Below are 15,985 nucleotides of genomic sequence, written 5' to 3'. Positions count from 1 at the left end.
GCTCTTTGATCATAGGCAGCCTTCCCTTTTAGATGTACTCAGGCAACTGAAGGGTACCTCAGTGAATTACTGTCAACCTAAAGCAATCAGAAAAATTGAACTCTGGACATCAGCAGTTGTACAGAAAGTACATGGACCTTTTACTTCTTTCGCTAGGCCTGTTCAGTCCATTTGTGAGAGTTCAGTTACACACAGTGCTGCAGTTGGGAGCTAGATCCTAGTAAGAGGATACATGCTGCTTTACAAAGCTAATTGCAACCAAATCATCAGTGAGAAATCCTGTAAATAGTGGGTATTTTGTGGCTGGGAATGGAACTTGATGAGGGCATTTACATCTGCGTATATCATAGTTACAGTTAAATAGTCTTTAGATCTCCCCAAGGTTGTATATGCAAGTGGTTTTCTTGCAGAAGTGGCTAGAATACATTCTCTACAAAGAGAAATCTTCTTATTGCAGTTGAAAATATATTCAGAATCACATATATTGCTGTGCACACAGTTTAATTACTAGTTAATAATCAATCCTTTTACATTGATTGACAGCTGTTGCTCAAGTCCTGAATGTTCAGACCTGTTGTGAAGAACAGAAGTTATTATGAAATAAAATTATACTTCTAGCTTTCACAGCCATTCTCAAGAAAATCAGTAATAAAATACTATTGGGACTCCAAGTGATTTGCAGCAGACTTGTCCTTTATTCAACAGTTTGTCAGAAACCACCTCTAAATTACATTATCTAAGAGCTATACCAACAACAATGTTTTAAAAAATCAGAGTTGGTATAGAATTTCACTGATATTGAGACAATGCAGTGGTTATTGCCTCCAGACCTAAAGCTGGGAAGCAGTATTCCAAAGTTTTAAATCATAAAAGCTTTGTTTTCCATTGAACACACATATTGTGCAGTGTATAAGTTGAGGCAATGCTCAAGTATGTGTATTGAAATGGAAAAAAAGAGGCATTTTAAGTTTTAAAACCAGCTATTGAGTCTAACATGGGTGCCATTTTGGATTCATTTCTAAGAAAATTTCTACCTATGCCCATTTTAAAATGCTTAGACAGTCCCTTTTCTAGGACTTGGCTACTGCAGTCTATCATCAATATTAAACAGTTAAATCATCTAAATTAATCTCTTGCAAAAATAAAGAATGTCTTTCATTTGTTCAGTTTTTTCCTGATTCCAATCTCATTTACTGTGTGATAACTCATCAAAGTTCTTAGCAAATGTAATTTATTATTTTGTACTTATACTGAGTCCTGCGGTAAACCTTATTCATAATCTGTGCATGTGTTTCTTTTGTAACTATTCAGGAACAGAAGAAAACCTTTCATATTTCACCCAGCACACATGTCAAAAATTATTAGTGCTACGTATCCTTGCAGTTACAGTAAAATACACAAAACAAGGATCATTTTACATAGTCTGCACAAATAGACAAATGTTGACGATTGTGATTATTGATTACAAATTGGTAACACAGATGACCTGTTTCATAGCTTTAACTACACAGCTGGTCTATCTAGAACTAAGCCAGAGTTTTAGTCTCTCTGAAACATGAGACCTCAAATTTCACATCAATTTCTGTGTCATCCTTGAAGGTTCAAACTGCACCCAAAACTAAAAATCTCTTCACTCTTATCACACAAAGTCTCCACCCTAACAATGACTAGTTTGAAAAGATGATAACTGTGGGGAATTTATATGAATTAGTGAGAGTGGAATGGAGTGGCTGGACAAGTGGAGGTAGCATACCGCTGAGATACTAAAAATGCAGAAGATACTGTGCAATGCTTGTCCATTAATATAGTGTGTGTTTTTATTTGCCATTTCCACGTGTTTTTCTTATTTCACTGAGCTATCACAACTTGGTGCCTGTTGTCCTTGACAAACTCACCACTCTAACTTCTCCATTGAGTTAAACAAGTTTAAAACAGAGAAAATGAATCAGAGCTATTGGATCACATTCTACTTGTATAAGCATACTGACCCCGCTGAAGTTAATAGCAAAACTCCTATTGACTTCAACAGAACCAGGATTACAGCCAGAAATTCCACATATAACTGCATCTCTCTGAAATAGAAATAGTATTATCCTAAGAGGGTATTAGCTCTGTTCCATCCAGTAAAAGAAGCATGGTCAGGGCAGCTTCTGGAGCTTTGGCTGACTATTAAAGCTTTCTGGGTAGAATCGCTGAAGGAGGGGAGTGGCAGGGATGTTTTTATATAGCAATTAAAGAAAATGCAGCTACATTGTTTCTCCTGTTGTTGATTCTGTTCAGAAGCTGATTTGCTCATGTTCTTCCTGATAAGAGTTTGACACAGTACCCATCTGTGTGCTGTTAAGGAATTATATGATTGAGCTTTTGCTATATGTGCATGTTAGCCTAGGTAAACAGTATGCTGATTTTCTCAATACGCCCTGTACTTTTTCATTGGTGCCAAGGTTTTTGTGGTTATCTGGTCAAGGGATCACAAATTCCACCCAAAACATAAACAGAATCTCCATTATTAATAACACTCAATTGTTTTAGGCCAGAATAAGCCTTTGAAAATCATACCCCTTTATGCAACACCGAAACCAATATGCTGCTGGAATAATCTTCTAAAGGCCTTTCAAACAATGCCAGGAACCGTATCGTGTGTATTTAACCTTTAAACAAGCAATAAGAGCCCATGTGAGCCAAATTTCCGTTTCAGACTGGAACCAACACCACCTCACATAGATATGTGCAAACAATGAAGGAAAACCCTGGCAGATTCAGGCGTTTTCTGAAAACCGTGCACACTATGAGAATTTGTAATGCTGCAGAAATGAACTCTAACCTTCAAAGGATTAGTGATTATAATCCTGCTTGAATCTGGAGCAGTATCAGTGAACACGTCCCTCCCTTTTAAAAACAACAAACAAACAAAGAAGTGTGCTGGTAGCAACACAGTAGTGGAATTCTCTAGGAGTACTGATCGTAACCATACCAAATAGGGTATTGCCTGACTGGATCAGATCCAAGGTGCATGCCCTGTACCCTGCTAGTAGTCAACACCAGATGCTTCAGAGGAAGGTGACTCCCCTCCCCCTGAAAACAGATGTGGGGCCCTTCCAGATAACTGGAGGAGTATTTCTATCCCGGGCAGTCCCGGAGAAGCCCTCTTTCACCAGGACAGGGTTGGCAGCATGCTCCCAGCCATGTAATCATAGAAGAACTGGGTTTCCTCTTGACCTGCTCTGGGCATTACACTAGTTGCCCTTTTCCCTTGGGGGCTGAGTCACAACTAGTCTAGGAGAGGTGGGGTAGGTTGTTTGCTTTCCCCACAGCAGGTTGGGACCCAGTGGTAGTGGAGCAAGGAGGGTTATGTTTAAATGTCACACCTTAGTAAGTAAGACTTGTGGCAGATGTCCAGTGCAGGTACAGTATACTCAGGTACAGCCGAAACTCTATTATCCAAGCCTTGATATTATCCGAATCCCTTCCTTGTCCCCTCATGTACTTCATGCTGGTGGACAAGGAAGGGATTCAGATAATGCAGAAGTTTGGATGCTAGAGCAGAGACCCCCTGGCCAGGATTGCGAGGACAAGAACATGCCCCGGGCCATGTGGGAGGCCACCCTGCTGCTGGATGGCTTCTGCAGTAGCACAGGAAGCCCTTTGCAGACCTGCTGTCATGGGAATGAGCAAGATGACCTAGACAGCGGAGCTGCAAATGGATCCCTGTGTTGCCACAGGGCCTGTTGCACTCAATCCCTACAGGCAGAAGCTGCAGGGAAGGCTGGTAGGGCAGAAAAGAGGGGAACAAACTGGGGGGGGCTCCTGCAGCAGATGCATGTGGGCGGCAGTCCCCGTATGCCCCCCAGTTCCCAGGAATATGAGCCACAGCCCCTCCTGCAGCAGGCTGAGGGCCCGCGCCCCGGCAGCTCACACTCCTGGGAGCCACAGAACCCGAGTGTGGTGAGGAGAGAGCCGGGGGGCGCGCCTGCCGCTGGTCTGGGGTCCCAGCCGCCGGCACCGCTCAGCCTCCTGCCGGCCTGGGGTTCCATTCACTCAGCCAGCAGTGGGCTGAGCAGGGCCAGTGGCCAGGACCCCAGCTGGTAGCCGTGTGCTAGGCAAAATCGGCTCATGTGCCAAAGGAAGTTGCCGACCTCTGATGTACAAGATTGTGATTAACATCCCTTAGTATTCTTAGGATATATCCTAACAAATAAGATTCCTGATTTGTGCCTTGTTCAGACTGCGCCTGTGATCCTTATTTCCAGATGGCTGCCATAAGCTAAATTGGCTCCTAAAACCTAGTGAATAAATATAGTGTTCTCAACGTTTATCCTCAATGTTCCTTTTCACAGAGCCTCACAGAAATTTGTATCCCATACTGGCCTGGTTCAAGTTATACGTTATCACATTACGAACTTTAATACCAGTCATGCTCAAACATAACAAAATGTTTCTTTAGAGTGGAAAGCCTCCAACTTATTTCAGTTTAATATCATAGACCGATAGTTTAGTTTAAGTGTATTGTCTCAGCGTTTAACCTAAGTTTCCTATAAAGTTTACTTTATGAGCAAAATCAATCCTTGTGATAAAAAGTGTGCAATAGTTCTCAAGACAGTGGTAGACCTTCCTCTTCCTGTAAGTAAGAAAAAGAAACTGCCATATAAATATACTATGCTGAGACCAAGTACAGAAATCAAACAGCTGTGAAATGTAAAGATAAAGAATCCTGTGTTTACACCTTTTGCTTCTTTACTTTTAACATAGCTTGGGAAACTAAGCTAATGGTGTTGTCATGGCTTTAGTCAGAGTATCCTTTTTGGTTTGGTTTTGGTAATGTTCACATTTGTTGGAATTTCATTCTCTGAATTCAAATCAACAGTTACAGCTGTCATATCCTCTACACGAAACAAAAGTTTCCTGATATAATCCATTCAAACGTGATTTTTTTTTAGAAGTTTATTGGGGAAAAAATGTTTTGTTGGCTTTCACAAAATCCTCCAACTGTATTTCTGATAACTCTTCTTCATCACCTGCTGACTAAATGCTGTGGATCTTCCATTGCTTCCAAGTGATCTACAGCGTAGGTACTGCAGTTTAGGGAGCAAACTTTTCAAAACTAAGTGACAAGATTCTAAGTCTCATTTTCAAAGTGATGTAGGCATTCAGGAGCTTAATGGGTTTTCTACGCAGTTTTTATATTGCTTTATCTATGCCAGTTTAGAAACGGATACAATTAAGGTGGTGCAACTACCTAATGTGGATGCAATTGAACTAGTATAAAATTCTAAACTGACATAATTAAAACATTTTAAAAACTGTGTGTAGACCAGCCCTAATTCTCATTTGAAAGTCAATGAGACTTAGGCTCCTAAGTCACTTTGGCACCTCTGAAAATTTGACCCTAATTTAGGGTAACAAGACTGGGGGAAAATATTTTTTTTTACTTTGTTGTTTTTAAAGAAAATGTGATTGTTTCATAAAGACTCATGTCTTATGAACAGTTTGAAAGGTATGCTTTTTAAAAAGTACTTCATTTTCTTTTCTCTTTCCTAGGCTTCAATTAAATTAATGTAATTGATGCCCCTGTAAAATGCTGGAAACATGTAACTAGATTAGGTGGCTTTCTGAGCTGACAAAATATTACTTGTTTCTGTAGTCTTTTGAACCAAAGGTAGTGCTTTAGCTGCTTCAGTGCGGCAAGTGTAAGGATTTATTTTTTTAAACCATGTAATTCTGTTTCCTTATGGACAGTTTTGAAAAATGTACTTTGTCGCCCAAATAAATAAATAAACAATGGAAATCTTGTGTGTCATTTGTTTATTGGCTAGCCATATGGAACAGTGCAATGAACCTGTAAGCCTAGAACTTGCAAATTCTTTCACAGCGCTCAGCTGATTGCTGTGCTCCAGCAAAAACGTGACAAAAAGCTGTATAGCCTTGAGCCAGTGAAGCACTTAAACACAGGCTAAACATGAGGCATATGAGTAGTCCCACTGATTTTTATGGGACTACTCAGAAGCTTAATTATAAGCATGTGCTGAAGTACATTGCTGAATCAGGGCCTCGGGGCACAATTAAGGTTAAGTGCTGTGGCTAATATTTCCCAGGGCAGCAGTATTTCAAGTCCACTTTTCACCTGCAGTTTCCTAGCATAAAATAAAGTTGGGCGGTGGGCAGAGCATAGGAAAGAGTGAATAATCAGGTCTGCAGTGGTGGGGATGAGAAGAAAGATCTGCCTCAGTTCAGGGGAGGCAGGGAACAAGGATGTACAAGAAGACTTTAGAATGTTGCAGTCCAGATTTGTATCCAGGGACTTGGAGCATAAGCTAACCAAGCTTTAAAGCTTTCTCCTTCTGAACATTAATAATTATAAAGTGTGACACAGAACGCTAGTCTAAAATGCATATTTAATTTATGAGAGTAGCTAGAGTACATGACTAGAATATCAGAGATATGCTGTTATGTGACATCCGCTACTCTTTCTGTTCCCTGATGCAGTGTTCAATTGAATGTAGCAGCGGAACCCAACAGAGAGAAGTCATTTGTATTAGAAAAATGGAAGGCAGTTTTGATGTGTTGAACCCTTATGAATGTTCATTTTTGGAAAGACCTCCCAGCCAGCAGCCCTGCTACCTCAAACCCTGTGGGGCTAAGTGGTTTAATACAGAGTGGAGCACAGTAAGTCCTATTTTCCTTTTCTATATTCAAGCCAGATTGGTGCGTCTCTGACCATCTCCTTTGTATTTATATGAAAAGCATCACATGGGGACTAATACTGACCTTGAAATGAGACTTCATATTCTCTGCACATGAGTTATATTGTAAATAAAACATGCTTTGTGCTGTCTCTGGGGGCAAAGCAGCTGAAATCTTCCCTACAGGGACAGCCAAGGAGTCCACTAAGAGAGAGGAATCCCCAGGTTGTGCGGCTGCCTCTGCATCACCCATGTCCCCCTCCATATAGGGGGCATGCTGAGGAAGAATGGAGATCATGCTGTTTCACCTGATCCTTGTCCCTATGGGACCGCTGCAGACAACATAATTTAGTGCAGTCTTTATGCCGCTTATGGCCCCCAGCTTGTCCATGATCAAGGGAGCAGAAAAATCATGTAGCACTTCCTCCACACTCCTAGATCTCCTCAGCTGCAGTGAGGGTAAACTAATGTGGGATTTAGTTAATCAGATAAAAGAGAATGTACACATCTTAAATGCTATGGAGTCAAGCCAGATTCCTTTCTGTTGGGAGACTATTTGGCTGCCCTGTAGGGAAGATTTCCAGCTGCTTTGCAGCACTGACACAGCATGTTTTATTTATAATATAATTCATGTACAAAGATAACGTTTCACTTCAAAGTCAGTAGTATTATCTATGGCACCGTAGGCCCATTGCTTAGGGCCATGCTCCTGGACTCATATAAAATTTAAATTCTGAAGTAGTCACATTTTAAAAAATTGTCATGATTGTGAAAACTCAGTTGTAAGCAATACAGTGATTCTGCCTGAGTCTGGAGACAGCCTGAAAAAATTGCTTGGACTGTCCCATTCATCTTAATTGTTAGCTCTGAAATCCACTGCTTTGAGGGGTCCCACCAATACCATCCCAGAAGAGAACTCTCGGCCTGGGGGGTCCTTGTTGCTGTCACCTGGGTCTTGACTCTACCGGGGATGCTCTAGGCAGAGGTAACACTCCAAACATAGTCCTGTGTATGGAAAAGTGAAGGTTGAGTCTTTCCTTCTCTGGGGTAGACCCCAGCCTGCCTGAATAGAGGGAACTGTGGTCTGGGAAGCACATAGGCTCAGCCTGTCTGAAGAAGAATTGGTGAGTCCTTATGAGGTGAGGGTGAGGGTACTTATGAGCGAGAATCCAAGTTGGTATGGGGCTAGAGCAGGGGTCGACAACCTTTCAGAAGTGGTGTGCCGAGTCTTCATTTATTCACTCTAATTTAAGGTTTTGCATGCCAGTAATACATTTTAACATTTTTAAGAGGTCTCTTTCTATAAATCTATAATATATAACTAAACTATTTTTATATGTAAATTAAATAAGGTTTTTAAAATGTTTAAGAAGCTTCATTTAAAATTAAATTAAAATGCAAAGCCCCCCAGACCGGTGGCCAGGACCCGGGCAGTGTGAGTGCCGCTGAAAATCAGCTCGTGTGCCGCCTTCGGCACACATGCCATAGGTTGCCTACCCCTGGCTAGAGTGTGTGGGCTGGAGAGGAGGGGACACTTGGGCTGTGCAAGGACCCCAAATTGCCCGTTTAACCGAGAGACAGCAATCTAGCTTTCTGTTGTCCTCCAAATGAACAGTGAGCCCCTATCCTTAGCACTGTGTCATTAAACTGGAAAAATGGAGAAGGTTCTGCTGAGAATAGTCAGCTTTACGTGACTGGTAAATCTGTGAATTAAAATGCCTGAGGAGTTTTATGAAATGATCAGTCCATTCCACAGTGGAACCGGCATTTGATCGCTATGAAATAGCTAGAAAAATACTTCTGGCTAAATTCAGAAATCAGAAATAACTCAACTTTAAATTCTTATAGACACCGATTTTAAAGTGAAGTAGAAAGGAACTTATTTAACAGATATTAATGTCAGCGATTTTTCTATAACACTAGGTTAGAGATCTTACCACAGCTTTGCAGCAGCACAGCCATCAGTCACAATGTGGTGGTTTTGTGGTGTGTGATTGTGGTTGTAGCTGCCCATTTTAATCAATAATGCAACAATGCTCCCTTCTGCAGCTGCTTATCAGAAAACTACCATTCTTCCAGCTGCTCTTTGATGGCATTTTTTCCTGATGTTTCTACGACAGAAAACAATTGCAGTAAAATTGATTAAATAAGTTTTCAGTTGCAATTTAGTACAATCAAGGGTCCGTGAGGCTGACTTATGTTAGTTTTTTCCCCTAAAGAATATCCCTTTGTGACTGTGAATTTAAAATGATCCTGGAGCAATATTTATTCATGATATATGGTGTAACCCTGCAAGAAGCTGAACACCAGCAAATCTAATTTTAAATTAAAAGGGAGTAGAGATTTCTATTCAGGGTTTGGCTACCCAGGAGGTTATTCTGCAATAGCTATTCCTGATTATTTTCCTGTCTGGATGCTTTTATTCTGGAATAAAAGTACTTTAATCTGAATTATCTTTATTCAAGTGGATCAAACTAGTTTGGATTAAGGCATTCTTATTCTGGGATAAGAGTGCTCACACAGGGAGTTAATCAGTAATAGCTATTCCATTTTAAATCCATATCCTATCTTAATCCAGATTAATTTATCTGTGTAGACAAGCCTTCAGACCCTTTTTTCATGTCTATCACTGTGGAATCTCCATCTTTTAAGATCAGGTCCATATCATTTAATGTTCTTCATTTGTTTAGGTTGTATACTATAAACTTATCAATAGGCTTAATAAATTAACATTACTAATTATGGCTAATAAGCTTTTCTGATATTGTTGGGTTTGTCATGGCATGATCTAGCAAATCTTTCTATTTATCTTAACGGGTACTAGTTAGACTCTTAGTACAGGCAATTTCCCTTATTTTCATCATGCAATGAATTTGCACTGTCACTTGTACAATGACTAGAAATTTCGGAGAGCCAGCTCAAGGATTTCTTGCTTCCCAGGAAAAATTGCAGAGCAATGTGTGTGCCCCTTTCCCACACTGTCTGCCTAATGTGCAATGCAGTGGTCTCTAAACGTTCTGGAATATTCAGGATAAATCAGGGAAATTCCCCACTGAGAGAAGAACATGTCATTACTGTTGAGCTGAGTGAGACTTGCTGTGAGGATGTTTGTAAGCGGTATTGTAGCTTTACACTTGCTGCTGGGTATGAATGAAACAGGAAAGAAGGGCACCACCAGGGCAAGAGTGGTTTGGAAAGGGTTTAAAAGCTTTTGGAGATTAGGATCTAAACCACTCAGCTACTGGTGGAATTGATAGCAAACACATGCTGCAGCCCACTAGAGTTAATTTACCAGTTTTTATAAATTGAGATTATTTATGGAATTATTTTAATGTAAAAAGAACGTGAATGAAACCTTCAAGGTGTGCACATACCATAGCTAAGTAAACATGTGATCTTCATATTGTAATTTTGTCTTGCATCATCTCTAAAATTGTTTTTCTCACCCATCCATGTATGTAATAATTCCAGTAGTACGATCCGGTATTGTAAAAAATAACTACAAGTGTAGTGCTCACAACTATGAACGTTTCCATTGCAATCACTGCAGTTCCCCCACTAGTAGTAATCATTAGTCGGTGGCATGATCTGATTACTTGTTATGAACTTCTTCCATACTATGTCTTTATTTTTTTTCTGCAAAGTGCCTATCCCAATTTGAGGCACCGTACAAATAATAAATAACATCACTATAGAATATCAGGGTTGGAAGGGACCTCAGGAGGTCATCTCATCCAACTCTGTGCTCAAAGCAGAGCCAATCCCCAGGCAGATTTTTGCTCCAAATATCCCCCTCAAGGATTGAGCTCACAACACTGTGTTTAGCAGGCCAATGCTCATACCACTGAGCTATCCCTCCCCAGCATCAGAGCTCTCTCAAAAAGCATTTGGGAAGAGTTGCAACTTATTTTCTAGTTTTGGATATAAATTTAATACAATTCCAGTTTTCTATGCAACTAACACAAAAGAAGGCTGCCCTCTAACTGATATAACTTGGCATAGACACATTGACCTCAGAGAAGCTATATTGATTTACCTCAGTTGAAGATTTGGCCCACAAAATGTAAAGAGAACTAACATTCATGAAACCAATGTTTCCGAAAAACTACACCATGTTAGGAAAAAGTAATACTACCTGCAGGAATAATATCAGTAAAGAAAATGCTGCTTGTCAGAATAAATAGAAATTAGCTGTTTATAAGGTTGTTGGAAGGTATCAAATTCTATACAGTTCCAAGTGTTTGGAGCGTTTTGTTTTCTTTTGTCTGCTTGTTTTTCTTAATGAGATTCCCAACTGACCACATCTAATAAAAGAGAGAGAGGGCATTTTCTGTCTAAACATTTTTTGCACACAGACCAGTAATCCCTGACTATCACTGGATATGTGGAAAAGAAAAGGGAGAAACCTTGCATTCTGGCAATGTTTCAGGATGGTACCTGTAGTGACTTTCCACTAGTTATTTCACTGTGGATCAAAAGGTAGCACTTTTTCTTTCCTTCCTTTCTTAGTATGCAGTATGTTTCTGAATAATCCACGAAATCAGCATGAATGTAAAATTAAATCTGGTAAAGATATTTTTCTTGCAACTAAGTCTGCATTGAAAAATGACTATTAAGTATTTAGCATTGGAGAATATTAAACAGCTGATACATGCTGTACTTGGAAAATTAGTTCTGCAAAAATGGAAATGTTTTTACAGCTGGACCTAATAATATTCTATTATTTAATCATGCATCTTGAATTATCCCCCAGTTCTTTGTATGTATCATGTTTCATTTGACTGCTGGGTGATGAGCAATACCAATGAACTGTCCTTAGCATCTGTGTTAAGCCTGGGATGCCTGAGTGGGCTTTTATTGGAGGTCCATTCCAGGGAAATGAGTGTAAATGATCAAAATTAAACTTGAAAAATCCAACTATCTTTTCAATCCTTCAGTGAATAGATAAGACAGAATATAAAGCTATAGGGCCTGCTTACATCAGATATGAATTTGGCCCTTTATATCTGAGTATAATTATTGCAAATAATGTATTTTTCCTGTTACTAAGTGGTTTCACCCCTTAATTATATTACCCAGAGCATTAAGAGTTTCTGCTTTCCAGGGTTATGGCTTCATTTAAAATTAAGGGACACTAAAGAATGATGGATGTGCTCCAGTTCCCAAAGCAATCTGATATTTACCTTAAAACAGTCTACAGCAGTTGGAACATCACTGAGAGTAGAGCTTACTGTGCAGAGAGTGCCATGTATCAACATTTTTCAAAGGAAGCGGGCCAGCTGATGTGCACCAGTGCCACAAGTGACTTTGATTTCATATATCTTCCCAACATAGCTCATCTTTGACAAAGTAGCTTATTATAATTATGATGAAAAAAAATCAACATTTGTCATGAAAATGAAAACCCAAAACTCCAGTATTTCCTCAGAAGAACATATGATGTGTTCGATAAGCACTTAGATGACATCTTATTAAATGCTGTAGTTCACTCCTTTCTGTGGCCTTAAATCAAATCCAAAATGACAGTCCTCTGTGTGGAGAGTCCACAGATCCCTCATTTTGATTTTCCTTCAGCAAACCTTTAGTCAAGCGCCTTTGAAAGTAATATGATTCTAAATCCCTCCTGACATTTTTTTCCCACATGACATTAAGGATAGAAATTGCTTTTTGTTTGTCCTCTTGCTTGCATTGCTCATTTATCTGGCCACACTTAAGGCATCAAAGGAAAGCAGAAAAGAAGGGGGAACACTTTAGCCACTTTCTTTCAGAGGCGGAAACAAAATAAAACAAAGCAGCTGAGTAGAATCCAGATTTCTCCCTGTAATTGTTTCAGGGGTGCTTCTCTGAAAACAAAAATGCATGTTTGGCTCTCAATAAAATCAACATAAATCCAGAGTAACTCAGCAGAAGTCAATCTAAAATGAGACCCAGTTTCAGGTCTGTGCTCTGCCACAAACTTCCTGTATGACTTGAGTCAAGCTGCTTAACCTCTCGGTGCCTCAGTTTCCCATGTGTAAAATAAGGCTAATGATATTTCTCTACCTCACAAGGCTGAGGTTAAACAAATTATCAACAGAGGTGCTTTCAGATGTTCTGATGAAAAGCACTATATGAGAGTCAGGTATTATTCCTGTTGTTATTTTATGTCAGTGGAATTTCTTCAGATTTCTGTTGATGTTGCTGGCAGCCAATTTTGGCCAAAGTGAATATGCATTAATAAACCATGTGGCCCAAGTTTTCGAAAACAACCTTTAAATGCATTCCCACAAGCTAGCGGACACAGTCATTTGCACCCACAAAAAGACAGAATCTGTGTGTACAGATTGTATTTGCATGTGTTAACAAATTCTACATTTGCAAACCCAAAAGATATGAAGTGACTCAATGGCTGTGTCTACAACGTTGTGGGGCACAAATACAAATCCTAGTTGAATACTCTGGCTTTTTACAAAAAGTACATTATGATTTTTTTCTCTGATATTGTTACTGGTAGTAAGGGAAGTGTGCAGTTTATTATTATGAGATCTAAAGAGGGAGCTAAAATATCTTTATGCGATTAGTATCACTTAGAGCAGGAGGGAAGGATCAACCAGTGGTTAGGGCTCTTTTATGGAGTTTGAGAGACTCAGATTCATATCCCTGCTCTGCCACAGACTTCCTATGGACCCTAGGCAAGTTATTTGTGTCTCTATAACTCAGTTCCCCATCTGCAAACTAGGGGTACTTCTCGACATCACAAGGGTATTGTGAAAATAAATACATTAAAGACTGAGAGGCACTCAGATAGTGTAATAATGGGGGTCATATGATATAGGTGGCTGTGGTACTAGCAGATTAGATGGCAGGTTTAAAATGACTGACATATTCACAGGAAGGCACATCATTATGTAAAATCTTTTGGTGACAATGACTGGTGTAATGATGGTACCAGCTATTTTTGTAATGGTGGCAAGCGAAATAGTTATGCCAAAAAAGATGGGGGAAAACAGCCTGTGTAGTCTGGAGTTATTTCAGTTCTAATCCTTAAAAGTGAGCCAAGATTAATTGCATAAATGTGAAGCTTGGGAGCACTGAGGATCATATTGGTCAAAGTGGACAAAATCCTGAAGAACTCATTCAGACAAAACTCCTGGAGTCAATGGGGACTTTGCTTGAATCTGGATTTAAGGATGTAACTCAATATAATTGGCCTTGAAAACCCCATAGCTGCAGGTGCAAAAATCTTTGGCTTCTGGAGAGCTGATTTTGATGGAATACATAAATTGCCTTGAGGAGCTGTGATTAGAAATTGGTAATGTATAGCAAGCCTATAGGGCTGTAGGAAGTGCAGGACATAGCTGAAGAAAATTAAATTGGAATTCTTCCTGGTTAAATGTGCATGAAGGGAAAAGAACAACAGAGGCCAATGTGGTTCAATAGTGATGTAAAGACTAGAGCAGTGTAAACAATAGGCAGGAGGCTTTTAAAAGTATTTAAAATATAAACTGTGTGGTAATGAAGAGAATGGTGAGATATATAAAAATAAGCAGAAGGGAATAAGAAGAGTAATTAAAGGAGCCCAAAAATAATACCGAATATAGAATTACAGAGAAAGTTTCTACCAAACTATAAAACTGATGGAGAATGTAAAGTAGGAAAAATAGACATTTATCTGTTATTGTTTTTTAAAGTAGATATATGAGTTGGGGTAAGGATGACAAAAGGATTAGATTTCCTGACAGGAGTTAGAGAATGGGTGAAAAGAAATGGAAATGATTTTATGGCAGACAAAGCATCAGATTCAGATCACTGTCCTCCACAAGTGTTAAAGGAAATGAGGAAAGCTGTTAGTGAAAGATTAACTGATATAACTTGCTTTCCTGCTTTCCTTGCTTTCCTGAAAGACCTAGATGTGGGGAACTGAATAACATTATTTCCAAAAGAACTGTGAGATTAGCCTGGAATCCTACATATTTTTGGAGGAAAGCATTAGTGACTTAGTAGGATTTAATAAGGGAACACTTAAAAAAAATGTATTAAGGTCTAGATTGTACCATTTAGGCAAAGCAGTGATTAGGGAGCAGTGTGAAGCTGTACCACCCAAAGGATACCCATGCAACTGTTAAAAATACAACAAATTAGTTAATATGTTTTATGCAAAAAATCTTAGCACCAAAACTCCCCAATTAAGACTCCAGCACATACAACATCCCACCTTCTGACACGACAAATTGTTCTACCCTATCCACATGTAAAGCCTGAAAGAATACACGAGCTTTGCAGCATGTCTAGTTTGATAACAGACAGTGAACGATAAATCTCACTACTCTGCACTGAAAAATTTGGTAACCTTTCACTATAGGCTGAGAATGTCGATGGTGATGATAATATAATTCCTAGCTCTTATATTGGGCCTTTTATCAGTATATCTCAAAGTACTTTACAAAGTAGTTTAGTACAATACTGTATAAATGGGAGGTCTTGCCTAGAATTAATTTGGAGTTATGGTACAGGGTGGATGGCGTGAACTGTCAGTGTGTGTCTGCAGTGAAAGTGCTGAATGTTACATAATGTACCTACTGTAGGTTTCAAAAGCATTTACTGAACGGCCACATTCAAGATTGTGAGCGAAGAATTAATGAACTGGCTTTTGGGGAAGAGAGGCTCTCAGATGATATTGTGAGGTGGATGGTATAAGAACCTGAATAGCATAGTACAGGAAGTAGCCTTACACAACGTCTGTTGTGCACATACTTTTGAACTGCATCATGCACCACATTTCAACATCTGCGCTGGGCTTGAGTTCAACTTTTCAGGGGAACCAGGTCGTTCACAGGTTAATAGAATCTTCAACATCTAGGACACCAGTTCAAATCCAGTCTTGTTTGTGGGTGATTGACAGCTATTAGCTAATGATGGTTATTTGGTGACTTGCGTGAAGTCATTTTCCTACTGGACAAGTGTCCGCATCACAAAGACTATCAGCATAGTTAATACTCATTCCCACCTTCCTGGCAATCTCAAGAGAGAGACCAAAGACTAAATAGACTGAAATAAGAGTCTTCAGCACGTGGACTGGACAGAGTTGGGGAGCTTGTAGTATTGCCACCTTTAATGTACCTCTTGTCTCTATAAAAAGAAGACTTCAGCCTCCAGAAGAGGCAAACAGACACTTTTTATGGTTGCCTCCACTGATTCCCTAGATTCTTTTTCAGAACAGAGGGTGTTGTCTGGGTTCTTTGCTCTGTGTCCCCTTTTGGTTCCCATGTTTTAACTCTATGACCTGTACTCCCCTTCCTGTTCTTTTCCATTCTTTGTTCCTGCTA

General features: G+C 39.6%; 1 protein-coding gene across 2 annotated transcripts in view; it reads left to right on the top strand.

Moving 5' to 3' along the window:
- Window positions 1–15,985, top strand: part of THSD4 (thrombospondin type 1 domain containing 4) — a 658,049-nt gene that overhangs the window by 635,389 nt on the left and 6,675 nt on the right. For both annotated transcript variants that reach the window (XM_030578300.1, XM_030578301.1), the window contains one exon: window positions 6,484–6,663. In XM_030578300.1, the coding sequence (XP_030434160.1) occupies window positions 6,484–6,663 (180 nt within the window). The remainder of the gene's footprint in view (window positions 1–6,483; window positions 6,664–15,985) is intronic.

This window comes from Gopherus evgoodei, chromosome 10 (genome assembly GCF_007399415.2).
Source record: "Gopherus evgoodei ecotype Sinaloan lineage chromosome 10, rGopEvg1_v1.p, whole genome shotgun sequence".
Lineage (NCBI taxonomy): Eukaryota > Metazoa > Chordata > Testudines > Testudinidae > Gopherus > Gopherus evgoodei.
Note: the sequence above shows the minus strand (reverse complement) of the source record. Positions and strands in the feature narration are given on the sequence as shown.